Raw genomic sequence first — 14,968 nt, 5'->3', positions numbered from 1 at the left:
TCCGATGGCTCTTTGGCTCGTTTGAAGGCTAGACTTGTTGCTAAGGGTTATGCCCAAGTATATCGTGTAGATTATCTGGATACTTTTTCTCCTGTTGCGAAGCTTACCTCGGTCCGCATCTTGATTTCTTTGGCTGCTATACATCATTGGCCTTTATTTCAGTTGGATGTGAAAAATGCCTTTCTTACATGGTGATCTCCATGAGGAAGTTTATATAGAGCAACCTCCTAGGTTTGTTGCTCAGGGGGACTCTGCTGGTAAGGTGTGTAGGCTAAAGAAATCGTTGTATGGGCTGAAACAGTCGCCTCGGGCGTGGTTTGGCCGATTTACTGATGTTGTATTGGAGTTTGGGCTTACACGATCTGCTAGTGATCATTCGGTGTTTTTCCGACTATCTAACGCAGGAAGGATATTTTTGATAGTATATATGGATGATATTGTCATCACAAGAGATGATTCTCCTGGTATTGAGAAGTTGAAAGTACATTTGGGACAACAATTTCAGACTAAAGATCTGGGAAGGCTGAAATATTTTTTGGGCATTGAAGTTGCTCAATCGCGGAAAGGAATTTCGCTCTCACAGCGAAAGTATGTTCTTGACTTGCTTTCAGAGACAGGGCTGTTGGGTGCTAAACCGTTTGATACTCCTATGGATCCAAATTTGAAACTTATGGTGATGTTCTTGAGGATCCTGAGAAGTATCGAAGACTTGTAGGGAAACTTAATTATTTGACTGTGACTAGACCTGATATCTCCTTTCCTGTCAGTGTACTGAGTCAATTTTTGTCTGCTCCTCGGTCATCTCATTGGGATGCAGTTATACGAGTTCTACGATATATCAAGAAGGCTCCTGGACGTGGTCTCTTATATTCTGATCATGGTCATGGGAGGATTGAAGGTTTTTCTGATGCTGATTGGGCAGGATCTCCTGTTGATCGGAGGTCTACTTCAGGGTATTGTGTGTTTGTTGGAGGGAACCTGGTGTCATGGAAAAGTAAGAAACAAACCGTTGTAGCTCGATCTAGTGCAAAGTCCAAGTATCATGCTATGGCTCATGGTACTTGTGAACTGATATGGATGAAACAGTTGATGACTGAACTTGGGTTTGTTGACAATTCTCCTATGACTTTGTGGTGTGATAACCAGGCTGCTATTCACATTTCTAATAATCCTGTGTTTCATGAAAGAACGAAACAGGTTGAGATAGACTGCCATTTTGTCCGTGAAAAGCTGCAACAAGGGGTCATTTCTCCTCGTTATGTTCGAACAGGAGAGCAACTTGTTGATTTGTTTACCAAGTCTTTGGGAAGTGTAAGGGTTGAGTATATTTGTAACAAGCTGGGCATGATTAACATCTATGCTCCAGCTTGAGGGGGAGTGTTAGAAGTTTTGATGTAAGAGGAGAGGGGAATCGTGATTAGCGCTAATAGTAATCACGATTCCCTATGAGGGGTATTTTTGTCCCCTTTTTTTGGGGGTTTTACCCTATTATTTAATGAGATGGATGGGGAGTCTCAACCTTACGGTAGGGGCTCCCAAGAGTTACAGCAGCTCTAGTTCTTCTTCCTCCCTCCATTCCTTCTCTTTTCTTCTTCTTTTAAAGTTTTACAATAATCAAAATGGAAAGGATATCAGCAAAAATAAATTTACTAATAATTATATACCAACATCGTTGAGCAGCTGAAGGAAAATCATAGTGGGGTCATCAAACAAGAAGACAAAACAGAACAAAGGAGCAGCAAACCTCCCGCACATAATTTTTAACAAGAAACACAAAGAATGTATGGCTACATCAATAAAATAAGGGTAGTGATTTGGGACACCCTATTACTGATACAGGGTAACCACTATTTAGAGACAGGAAGCACTCTAATTAAAGGGCAAAGAATCCTTCTATGATATTTCATCACTATAAGTCTATAATAGAGCTTTGTCTCACAATAAGGTGTGCCAAATAATACCCATAGTGGAGCCCAAACAAAGAAACAAACGCAAAAGACGCAAAAAACATGGATTTCAACAAAACATAAAAGACAACATATTTTGTTTGATAAACTTGTTATCACTTGAGCATATATTACCCCGGATTCCATTCACATATATGCACAGACCAATCCCACTTATTGAAACTAGATGAGCAAAATTTATCAAAAATAATGCTATGGAAAGCAAAAAATAATTAAAGGTTTTGCAATTGTTGCTGTAGGATTCTTGGACCGTGGGTAATGTAATACTACAACAACTCAGCCTTATTCCAACTAAATGGGGTTGGCTACATGGATCCTTATTCCAACAAAGCCTAAGCTATGCATTTCTTTCCTCACTACTTCTCCTAGAGTCATTTTAGGTCTGCCCCAGGCTCTTTTAGCTCCTTCAATCTGAATCAAATCACTCTTTAATATTGGAGCATCCAAAGGCCTCCGTTGAAAATGGACATGCCCTCAATGACTTTCTCGTTGCTTATCATGTATCAGAGCCACCCCAAACCAGTTCTAATATGATTATTCCTTATTTTACCTTCCTAGTTTTGCCACACACCCATCTCAACATCCTCATCTCAGCTACATTGAGTTTATCTATACGATGCTTCTTAACTATCCAATATTCCGCATCATACATCATAGCTGGTCGTACAACTGTCCTATAAAATCTTCCTTCAAGTTCTAAGGAATACATCGATTGCACAACACTCTAGACGCACCTCTCCACTTCATCCATCATATTCTAATTCTCTATAAAACATCATCCCCAGTATCACTTTCTTTATTTATGATTGACCCCAGATACCTAAACTAATTACTTTGTGGAATCTCCCTCTCCAATTTTCACCACCTCATTGTCCGTCCTAGTGTAACCAAAGTTACACACTACATACTCCGTCTTTGTTCTACTTATCTTATAACCTTTGATACCAAAGTTGATCTCCATAGCTCCAACTTGGCATTAATCTCTGCTTTGTCTAATCCACCAAAATAATACAACAACAACTACAATTGAGCCTTATCCCAACTAAATGGGGTCGGCCTCATCCACCAAATAATATCATTAGCAAAAAGCATACACCAAGAAACCTCATCTTGAATGTCTTTGGTTAAATCACCCATGATAATAAGGGCTTAAAGCTGATCCTTGATGTAACCCAATTGAAATTGGGGATTCACCACCTTGATCCAACACAATTCTTACATTAGTCACCACACCATCATACATGTCTTTAATTATGTCCACGTAATTACTCGAAACACTTTTCTTCTCTAGAACTTGCCAGATTAACTCTCTAGGGACTCTGTCATAAGGTTTTTCTGGGTCAATAAAGACCATAAGGAGATCCTATTACAATTTCTAAATCTTTCCATGAGTCCCCTAAGCAAATAGCTTATGTCATGGATCTATCTGGCATACAACCAAATTGGTTTTCTGTAATACCAGTTTCTTGTCTCAGGTGAGTTTCTATAACTCTCTCCCATAATTTCATAGTATGACTCATTAGTTTTATGCTTCTATAGTTATTACAGCTCAAAATATCACCTTTTTTATTATAAATTGGAACCATAATGCTACTCCTACATTCATCTGGCATTTTCCTTGTGCTCGTAATTTTATTAAACAGCTTGGTTAGCCAAGATAAACTACAAATTCCTAAGCTCTTCCACACTTCTATTGGGACCCCATCTGGACCTAGTGCATTGCCTTTCTTTTTTTTTTTTGACTAAAGAATTCATTACCAAAGAAAGAAGATACAAAGAGCCCCTAAAAGGGGAAAAGAAGAAAAATACAGGAGACCCAAAACAAACTAAGCACCACCCAACCATCAAGGGAAAGGGGCAAAGGGCTGCAGTAACGAAACAGCAAGCCCCAGGATACAACAATAAGTCTATTCCTTAGGAGTCAGGTACACTATAGGGAGGCACCAAAGATAACTTGGTGCTAACTGCTAACATCAAAAGAGATGGACTTCCAGGTAAAATCAAAGGATTGAGAGTTGGAGGACCATATTCTGAGGTTGTGCTATATTCAAATATGATTGATGGCAGCACCAAAGGCGACAACATCATAGATATATTTCCCGGCAAAAGTCATATCTATCCAAATCCATTCTCTCTCTAGAGGATGGATTTGAGTATCTACTTAAAGCTTCTACCTTCATACTCCTTAAAACTTCTTTTACTTTAGACACCTTAATTTTTTGTCTATATCTGCGACAGGCGGTGTCTTGATGGATAATATAATCTTCCGAGACTCTATTACTCGAAATGTCTTTATTTAGAAGGCTGTAGAAATAATCTTTCCATCTCTCCTTAATGTCCTTATCCCTTATTAGTACTTTAGTATCTTCATTTTTAATACATCTAACATGGTCGAAATCTCTAATCTTCATTTCCCTCATTGTAGCTATCTTATAGATAGCTCAGATGGTTATAAAGATCTTCATATTTCTTCACCCTTGCTTTTCCCACAATCTTCTTAGCTTCATTTCTGGCCAATGTATACCTCTTTAGATCATCTACATCTTTAGTCCTTTGCCATGTCTTAAAACTAGCTTTCTTAGTTTTAATGGCTGCTTGAACCTCATCATCCCACCACAAAGTCTCCCTAGAGGAATGACGTTTTCCTTTCGATATGCCTAGGACTTCTTTGGCAACCTTCTTAACACAAGCAATCATCTCGTTTCACATTGTATTAGTGTCTACATCAAAGTCCAACTTTCCTTGTCTGATCACTTTATTAGTAAATGATTTCAAGGTATCTACTTGTAAGCTCCACGACATTGTCCTAGGGCAAATAAGCTCACATTTTGTATGCTTTGGTGCAATGATACACATATCCATGAACATTTATCTATGTTGAGAGATTAGGCTCTCTCCTAGTATAACTTTAGAGTCCTCACATAACAACCTATTGAACCATCTAGTTAGAAAGAAATCTATTTGGCTACTATGATGATCACTTTTGAAGGTAACTAAATGCTCCTCTCTATTTTCAAAGTATGCGTTTACAATGGATAAATCATAAGCTAGAGCAAAATCTAAAATTGCAATCCCCTCCTCATCCCTCTCTCTAAAACCATATCCTCCATTAACACCTTCATAGCCTCTACGATCTCTCTCAACATGTCCATCCAAACCACCCCCAATAATAATATTTTCTCCTTGACTAAAACCTTGTACAAATCCATCCATGTGTTCCCAATATTGTAACTTACTACTTTCACCAATCTTACTTGGGGTGCGTAAGCACTGATTATATTGACAACCTCTGTCTCCAACACAAGCTTGATGGATATAATCCTACCACCAAATCTTTTAATATCCACCACATCATTCTTCAAATTTTTATCCACTACTATGCCCAATCTGTTTCTATTACTTTTATCCTCTGGACCACCGTATACCAGAATAAGACAGCCAACTCCTTAGCTTTTTTACCCTTTCATCCAGTCTCTTGAATACAAACTATGTTAATCCTTCTTTCGTCCATAACATCTATCAATTCTAGACTCTTACCCGTTAAAGATCCAATATTCCAAGATGCTAATCTAATCCTACACTTTTGGACTAGATTCTTTACCTGCACTCGTCCATGGTGCAAAAACTCTTGCCTACTTGTCACCGCATTTAGGTGCCGACGCGGTGCATCGCTTACAGGGGATGCTTTAGCTAACCTTTGCTCACTATTCACCACGCCTGGGTAATGTAATACCGATTTAAAGAATTAAAACAGTACCAAAACAGAATTAAAAAACAGAGAAACAAATTCAGATTAGGAAGAAAACTCATGTAATAGAATCAAGCTTTCAGATGGACCTGAAAATCAGATCGAGTTCTCTTCTTAAAAGAGGTAGTGATGCAGATTCATCACCCAAATGGGCTTATTTTATTAGGAATAAGTCTAGGGTTGGGATATATATATGTTAGGCCTTTGATCCCAAGGGTTTTCTATGTAATAGGCCACTTTAATGAGCTTAAACTAGGGGTATATAGGTTGCATACGGGATTAGCCCAATACTTAGTTTATTTTTATGTTTTTTAATTGAACCGGTTCAAATTGGTTGAATCCAATTGGTTCAATTTAAGCGATCATGTGACTTGGTTAAGTGGTCATGTGACGTAAGTTGGGCTGGATTAGGACTCTATAAGTCCAGCCATGTTTTGAGTCTATTTCCTTTAGTATTTTAGTTTCCTAGTCAGTTTAAGTTACCTAATAGGTTAGGGATAGGGTGAGGCCATTCCTTTTTAGTGTCTGAGTCTATTTTTGAGTCTTATATATAAGTTTGTAAGGGAGGCCAGCATTGAATACGAATTTGATTAATAAAAATTAGCTTTATGCTTGCTGCCATTGTTGTTGCTCTTTGTGAGTGTATATCCTTGTGGATCTCAAGGTGGATAGGGTGGGTGGACTCCTGCAACTCCTTGCGTCTGTCCAGTACTGGGAGGTTCTTCTTCTTCTTCAATCGAGCTTCTTCAAGCTGCTGCTGCTGCCTTTGAAGGAGATCAAACCAGTAAGTAATTTTAGTTTCCTGCATATATCTATCCTTCCCCTCCATCCATCAAATCCTAACCTCCATTAAACCTGCAACTCCTACCTTAACTAGGACTCCCTCATAACTTCAAATCTGTCCATCAGTTTCAAACCAAACTTCCAGCATACAACCCCCACACTTCTCCCTACACTCGATCCTAAACCCAGCTCATAACTCCCACCCTATCCCCTCTATTCCTTCACTCCATTAAGGCCCAAAACCTGCAACACAATTCTGTCCAGAATTGCAGAATCTTAAAACCTTCCCAAATCCTATTATTTATATACCATAAAAGCACCCTAGACCTGCCTATTAAAGCCATATAAGACCCATTCCCAAATTCCCATCCTAAACTCTAGAATTAACCTAAAACCTAGTGCTGTCCATTCGAACCAGCAAGCCCTTTTGCTATTGATCCTGTTCTGGCTCCTAGTAGGTCTCCTACCTATCTAGGACTACATTAGGTAGTCCTTGCTGAAAATCTCAGATCAATTCAATGGATGGATCAGGTTCTATGGAGGATTCCTAATACGACTAGGAAAGAGGCAAAACTGTCAAAATAAAATTCTGGTGAATGATCAGGTTGCAGATTCTTAAACCCTACTCGAAACTGATTCTTCAAAATCAGAAGCAACAGACCAATAGAGAACAGGTATCGAATTCAGCATCCAACCCAATAAACCAATCCTACTCAAAGTAGGGTTCTACCCAACAGCTTAACAGATTTAAATTCTGAGAATAGATTTAGATGGTTGACAATATGGAGAAGATGAATCTGAATTCTGAAATCAGAACATGAATAAGAGTAGAGACTCACCTTCAAATTCAGCAATCGTAGTAGTGATATGACTGACAAATCGCAGGCAGCAGTAATGGCAGAATTGCAGTGAAGAAGAACAGAAAACAGTATCTTAATGGAAAGAAGAGAAAGAGTAAAGCACCAGGGCTTCCCACCGCAAGTTGTGACTGGATCAAACACCAGTCAAGCCTTGATCACACACAAGGAAGCTCTCCTTGCAAGAGATAGCAGCAAGGTTTTGGCTCAAAACAACCCACCGGTTCAACTGATTCTAACTTAAACAAAACAAAAGCAACTTAGAACATGAAATAAAGTGGACCCAAGCCTTAGAAGTTAGAATGGGCTGGGCCATTCTAGGCAGCAACTTTCTTGGACCTCCTGTGATACATCTTCAATTCTACAACAGTGGGCCCCACACAAGGTATCATTCAGGGTCAAACCGTCAAAGTTAATGTTATAGAGGACTTAGGAAGTAGTTTATGGGATTAAAACAGTTTTGAAGGTTTGGAAGGCTAGAAGTTGTGTTTAGTCAAAGTTCTCCCCCTGACCCCCGGGGGTGGAAAAGCAATAGCAAATAGATCTGGGGCTTTATTGGATTTTGGGTTTTATGGTCTTGCAACAGTTACAACTAGCCTCACGCTTGCTATCTTTGGACATGGAAAGGAAGGCTAGGCTTGTACCCCATACACAAGTTTATCCAACGAAAGATGGTTATTGCCATGTCCAGCGTGGTTTCACAGGCCCCTTTGAAAGTGGATCAACAGCCTACTTCAACCTCTAACCAACCTTTTATTCCCCAATAATCTCCATCAAGAGACCACCAGTTCACCAGCGCAGTTTAGGAGGTTGAAACTTGAAAGTTTACTTAGGCTCAGAATAATGTCTACGTTTTGGAAGGTTTATGTTCATGACAGCTTTGAGCCTCTTTCCCTCCCTTTAGACATTTGAGTGAGTATTTCAAACATCTTCTAAGTCTATCATTTAGTGGACCTCTATAGAAAGAAGAGCGAAAAAAGTTGAAGGCAAAAGGCTAGAATTGAAGAGATGACAACATCAGAGGTGATAGATGTGCATTTAATTTAAAAGCAGGTCTTCACTGTAACATTGTTGACACATATTTGTAAGAACTCTCGAAATAGGGAAGCAATTGAGCCTTTTAATGTTAAGGGTAATTATGTTAATCTAGGGTTAAAGAACGGAAAGACAACTGGTTTTCATCTAGGATTTGCTGCTTTCTTTGGTGTCTTTTAAGAGTTTAAACTGCTAATATCCAGCATGGCCTATTGTAAGGCGCTGCTAGAGTTAGCAATTGGACATAAGAATGTTAACCTCTGAACCTCATCAACTATTTTACCGAGTTAGATGGAGTATTGTGAATATCGAATTCAGAAATTTGGCATACAATCAATAGGAGGTCTGATCGTCAAGGAAGATTCACATTTACATCCAATAAAAGCTTTATTTAAATCAGGTAAACTTCCTTGCCCAGAAAACTTTGTCAGACCCCACAAAAAACATCAGTTACACTTTCAATTAGAATATGTGTTTCCTTCAAACAGCAATCGCAATATATCAATTGTGGCAAAGTAGAAGCTTCAGTTCCAGCAGTACCGATTTGCCCAAAAAAATATGCCAATAAGTGTCACTCTGGAACCGCAGGTTTCTATCTTATGCAAGTAGATTGGAGCTCATTATACCAGTTAAGCAGGCTTCCTATCTTTATTGGGCTGGAGTTTTTGGGACTCCAAGCAGCATTATCTCAAATATTGAATCCTTGATGTGCTCCTTCCTTTGGAAAGCAACAAATTCTTGCACACTTGCAGTTGGTAGTCTGTCTGTCTCCTTAAAGAGGAGGGACTGTTAGGCATTAAAAGAATTACGAAAGTCAATCAAGCTACTTTGATCAAGCTCATTTGAAGGGCTGCTTCTAAAGAGGATTCCATTTAGGAGAACTGGATTAACCCTAAGCAGCTCAAAAAGGATTCTCTTTGGACTGTAGAGTGTACTTTTGAGTTTTGATTCCTCTTGGCTCTGGAGAAAGATCCTCATCTGATGTATCTAGTTTCAGATTTTATTAGAACCGATATTGATGACGGTGAGGACACCTTTCACTGGTTAGATCATTGGCACCCTAAAGGTGTCCTTTTATCTTGCTTTAGTGACTGGATCCATTATGATGTTGGATCTGATCGCCAATCTCGTGTGTCTTCAATCCTTAGGAACGGGATGTGATTTCCGGGGCCATCCATTTCTCCTGCCCTTGTCAATGTATGGGCTGATCTCCAACATGTCTCTCGGAGGCCTAGAGGCAGTGATAACCTCGTTCAGAGGACTGCTTATTCCTCTGGTAAGTTCTCATTAGCTTCTGTTTGGAATTTGGTGAGGTCTCTCAAGCCCCCTGTTATCTGGTATAGATTGGATTGGGCTAAAGGTCCCATCCCTAGGCATAGTTTCATTGTTTGGAAGGTCATTCATTCCAACTTTCCTACCAGGCTTTCCTCTAGCAGAGGTCAATTGTTATTTCCAATTTTTGTCTTTGTTGGAATGCCCAGGAAGACATCAATCATCTCTTCTTTAGTTGCCCTTTCTAAGTCTCTATGGGAGGGTATTATTGCCAAGTGTTGGCCTTCTCCTATAGTTGAGCCAAGTCAACCTTGCCCAAGACAGCAGCCCTTTATTTTGAAAAGGTTGATACGGGGCCTTGGGGAAACGTGGATTCTTTCCCAATTTAAAGGGAACTCTGTTTGTGATTCAATTGGTGCTTGCTTTTTGTGTTGTAATATATCATAATTGGTGGGAGAGGAATAAGAGAAGAGGGTCTAATTCTTCTGGTATTTATCAGCAGATCTGGAATTCCGTTAGTTCTGAAGTCGGACAAAAGGCTCTCTCTCTATCCTTTCCCCCTGCAGAAATAGTGCAAGGAATAGATTTATAGCATCTTCTTGCGACGTGACCATACAGTTCATTCCCCCCACCAACCCCTAGCCCTCCTTCCTCTTGGCTTCTTGTTCCTTTTCGTTGTTGTTGTTGAGATGTGGTTTTGCCTTGTGAGGCCTGTATTTATTTATTTATTTTTTGGCTAGGCGCCTAGGCTTTGTTAAGCCTTCTTTTCCTTGCCACATTGTTTCCTTGGTTCTTGATGTAGTTCTTCTTTCCCTTTTGGGTCTTAATATATCTTATTCACCCCCAAAAAAACAGTTTGGAAAAGAAGCTAATGACACACCTGGAGGCTTGTAAGGTGGATCTGGTGTCAACTGAAACTTTTGATAGTTGCTAAGGATTTCACAAACTTCACTTGGACGAAGCCAACGATGTTGTGCTTCCAATAGTATCTGTGAAATGTCTGTCAAACACACAGAGCAAACATCGATAATAAGAAAAGTTCACCCATTGATCAGAAAAGATTATAACAACATCAAAGGTGCCAAGAAACGTATTCTCGTGTTTATCTATATTCTTCAAGAAGAAATTTCATACTCAAATTTTCACGATGTTACATTCAGAATCCCAGTCCTTGAAAAGACTAAAATCCATGAAGGTCAATAAGTAGATAAGTGCCCAAATATATACTAAGCCTGGGAGGGAGTTATTCCTCAATTAAGAAGAAAGTGATGGAGAAATGTCATTTACACTGAACTGACCCTCTCACAATAAGTCGAATATATACTGCCAGAAAGTGGCCCCACGAGCGACCTCAAGAATTCAGATATAGTGGAAAAAAGATAAAGAAAACACTAAATTCTTAGCTCAAAGAGTAAGACACTATCAAGATTCAATTGCTTCATTTTCCAGACAAACCTAAATAACTGGTACAGTATACCCCAAAGGAAATCACCCGAAAGCATCGCAAGCCCCATACACCCAACGACAAACCTCTTCTCCAACCCCCAAAAAAAATTAAAAAAACACTTTCGAGAGTTCGAATTATAAAAGCAACGCGTAACCATAATAATAAATAGAATAAATTAAAGAAAAACAAAGGCTGACCTAACGGTTGGTTCGAAACGTATCTTCTGCTGCCCTCAGCCATCCGCAAGAAATACTTCAACAAAAGATTCTCTTTTCATCAGCAAAACCTCGGACTGAGAATGCAGGTGTGGGGAAACTTATTTGCTTTGCGTAGTATAATCAAACGAAAGAGCTGAAATCAATTCAATCTACTCGATCAAGAACCGAAGCAGAGGAAGAAATACAAAAACAAAAAAGATCCATCTTTGAACAAAAAGGCATAGAGACAAAGGGAGGAGACAGTGAAAACGATGATCAAAGATTCGAGAATACCCTAAGAACAGTCACTTTTTAATGCGTGGCCCCCTCAAGATGGATAATGAAGCGAAAAGGAAAAGCATTAAACGTAAGATGGACAGAGTCAGAGAGAGAAAGATAAGATCCCCGTTACATGAAACTTTGCTAAAGCCATTAAAATATTTTGGAGAAGAGAGAAAAGGACAGGTAAGTCTAAAGTCAAGCTCTCTGAATCTTGTTCATACCGTAACCTGTATCGTCTTTCTGTTTTCAATTCCCAATAAAAATATCAGAATATCAGATCCACGTCGGATGATGGAAAAGAGAAAAATCCGCTATGGACTGGTTTTCGGTAAAAGGATATGAGGGTTCCCTTTTAGAAAACCCCATAGGGGAGCACACCAATAAGGGGATTGAACTTCTCTCCAGGGAGCCCAGTACGCCTAGGAGGTATCCAACTGTTGGGCTGTGCCTGTGCCACACATATCCCTAGGTGTGCCCTGGACGCTGGCTGAGCTCCTTGGAAAGGAGCCAAATCCCCGATAAGGTGCTATAAAACAGCATCGTACGTTAGAGAACAATGAGATCACTTCGTATGAAAGGAGAGAGCAACGTTTTAAGCGTGATTTGATATAATTTCTATTTCAATTTCAATGAGTAATTTCTATTTGGAAATTGCTTGGTTTGATTCTTGCACCTTATTTCAGTGAAATAGAAATCAAGTGGAATAGAAATTCTGAAATAGCTGATGAGTTGTTTCAGATTTTCTATTTCATTTTATTTCACTTTTGCTCTTTAATGGGCACATGCTATTTTGATGGGCAAAATAATAATTTCATATTAAAAATAAAATACAACCCTCCTAATGGTCTCACCACCACCTCACCACCTAGGGATGCAAGTGGTTTGGAACTTTGTATATGAAGTGAATGTGCTTGTATCCATATTCAACCTGATCATTTAATCAGATTTCTGATATTCTGTTAGATATCCGATGGATATGAAACTACCTGCTTCATATTGGTATCTGGTTACAACAACAACATCCAAGCCTTATCCCAACTAAACGATCCTTGCTCTCGAATCAGCTCTATTGGTATCTAGTTATCAATTAATCTGATTAAACTGACCAGCAACTCAACTAGGTGTTATCCAAACTAAAGGGGGTCAGACACATTAATTCATGTATCATTCAGCTTTATTCAGGGCCATATTTATTAATCATATGCCATGCATGTCTTTTCTCGTCACTTCTCCCAAAGTCATTTTAAGTCTGCCTCGTATTCCTTAGCTTTTCCAAATTCCTCAGAAGCTCTTATCAGCAAATATATGATTCCTGAATAAATAACTCTGCTCCTCATATGAGATTCGACAGCAGAACAAAACTAAGAAAATAGCAGATGATGGAAAAAGAGGAAACGAATCTGATGATAAGCAGCGCAGCTAGCACATGAGAAACCGGAAGCACCTGATTAGAGAAGATAGCATCCATGGAATTCGAGTTGTCCCTCATGTTCAATACCTACCATGAGCCAATGACTTCACCAGTGATCCATTTCATGGATGGAATTATAGTTGCCATAAAAGAGGTCCTTGATGGAGCCATCCCTCCTGTTCTGCACCCTCCATTTCTGTCCCAATTCTCTCATGTTATCTGCCATTAGTATCCAGCTCCAGTGAGGAACTGTTGCACTCAGAGATAAGAAGAGGGTTTATCATGGTTGCACCTGCTGCTGTGGTTGAGTTTCTGTCAATACCTCTTCAGGTTCCCCTTATTAGTCAAGTTAGGGTGTTGCAAAGGCCAAGAGAGAAAAGGGAAATCTATATATTTGTTTTGCTCTAATAATCTAGTTCCCTCTTTTATTGGTTTTTGTAGTCATCTTCAATAACTATTATTCTGTGGTTGATTTCTGTGGGTGAAAATGTTAATGGCATGGACTGCTGGTCCAGAATGTCTAGTATTGGAATTAAATTGATCATATATTAGTTTCTTAATATTTCTAGTGCCAACTATACATTGTATGATAATGGAAATTTTGTTTGAACTAATGCTACTAGGAAGGATTAGAGCCGGAATATAAGTTAACAACCTCTCAACGAAGTAGGGATAAGGCTGCGTACATAATGACCCTCCCCAGACCTTGCAGTGGCAGGAGCCTTGTGCACTAGGTACGCCCGTTTTAGTGTATATCTAATTAAATAAATACAAATGTAATAACTTTTTTTTTCATATAATTTGCAATTTATTAGAATTATACAACGATAATTCAATTTAACCTGCAATTTAATATATGATTAGATAATTATGTGAACGACATTTCCATTAAGATTGGATGCTAATTGAGTGGCACTGTTGCAATTATAATTGGAGTGCGAGAAAGGTTCCCCTTGCATTTATTTATGGTACAAGTTGGATGATATGCCTGTGAGGGCAACTAAAAGGAGTTCTACTAATCCAATAAGTAAATTTGATTGCTTTTAATACTAATTCGCCTTTGATTTTATCAGTATTGTAGCAACACTTCCCCCCCCCCCCCTTCTTTTGATAAGTTCTACAATTATAATGTTCTTTTTGTGTAATTATGAAGAAAGGGTTCTCATCCTTGGCCTCTTAAGTGTGTCTTCTATCAATTTTATGTAGGGGTAAAACAGGGCCGAGTTGGGTCGGGTTTCTTAAAACCCTAGCCCAACCCTGAGTCCTTTTAGCTCAACCCAAGCCCAGCCCTAGGTCGGGCAGAGATATCTCAACCCAGCCCAGCTTGACCTTGATTGGGCCAAGTTGGCCCTGATTTTTTTTTTTGGTAAAGAGTTGCCCCTGATTGACATTGGTTTTGCTAGGGCCTGGTTGGCTCTGCATTGCCCTCCTTTTTTGTCATTTACATCGTCCTATGCATTAAAAAATACCCGTGATTGGATATTGGTTTGTTTCATACTCAATTGATTATTACACTTTTGTTTGGGTTAAAAAACTTAGCATAATCTTAAAATTGTAAATATTTTTGTTCAATAGTTAATTTACCTTTTTATGGGTAAACCAATAGATAATTAAATACCAAATAAAAATTAAAAAATATAAACAATAAATTGTAAAGCATAAACTAACACAGGGCCGAGTCGAGCTAGGCTTAGCCCGAAGCCTCAACCTTGACCCAACTCAACCCTGACCTAGGGCCTGAAAATTTCTACCCTAACCTACACTCGAGGGTTGAAAAATCCAGCTCAAACCCTATTCGGGCTCAGGGCGGGCTCGGGCCGATAAGGCCAAACTTACACCCCTAGTTCTATGGATTGAGATGATTAGCCCTTGCTTTGTTATAATCTTAGTTAGTAAGTTCGCGAACGGCAATTGAACGGGAACAGATACGTACGGCAATTAAACGGACTAGATGGTAATAATACTTTTC

The 14,968-nt window shown here is 39.1% G+C and overlaps 1 protein-coding gene across 2 annotated transcripts in view; it reads right to left on the bottom strand.

Annotated features, from left to right (window-relative positions):
• The window catches only part of LOC122671747 (calmodulin-binding transcription activator 3-like), a 32,835-nt gene extending 21,236 nt beyond the window's left edge, over positions 1-11,599 (bottom strand). For both annotated transcript variants that reach the window (XM_043869148.1, XM_043869149.1), the window contains exons 1-2: positions 11,307-11,599; positions 10,543-10,662 (exon numbers count right to left, since the gene is read on the bottom strand). In XM_043869148.1, the coding sequence (XP_043725083.1) occupies positions 10,543-10,662; positions 11,307-11,349 (163 nt within the window). In that variant the 5' untranslated portion in view covers positions 11,350-11,599. The remainder of the gene's footprint in view (positions 1-10,542; positions 10,663-11,306) is intronic.
• Between the last annotated feature and the right edge of the window lie 3,369 nt (positions 11,600-14,968).

This window comes from Telopea speciosissima, chromosome 8 (genome assembly GCF_018873765.1).
Source record: "Telopea speciosissima isolate NSW1024214 ecotype Mountain lineage chromosome 8, Tspe_v1, whole genome shotgun sequence".
Classification (NCBI taxonomy): Eukaryota; Viridiplantae; Streptophyta; class Magnoliopsida; order Proteales; family Proteaceae; genus Telopea; species Telopea speciosissima.
Note: the sequence above shows the minus strand (reverse complement) of the source record. Positions and strands in the feature narration are given on the sequence as shown.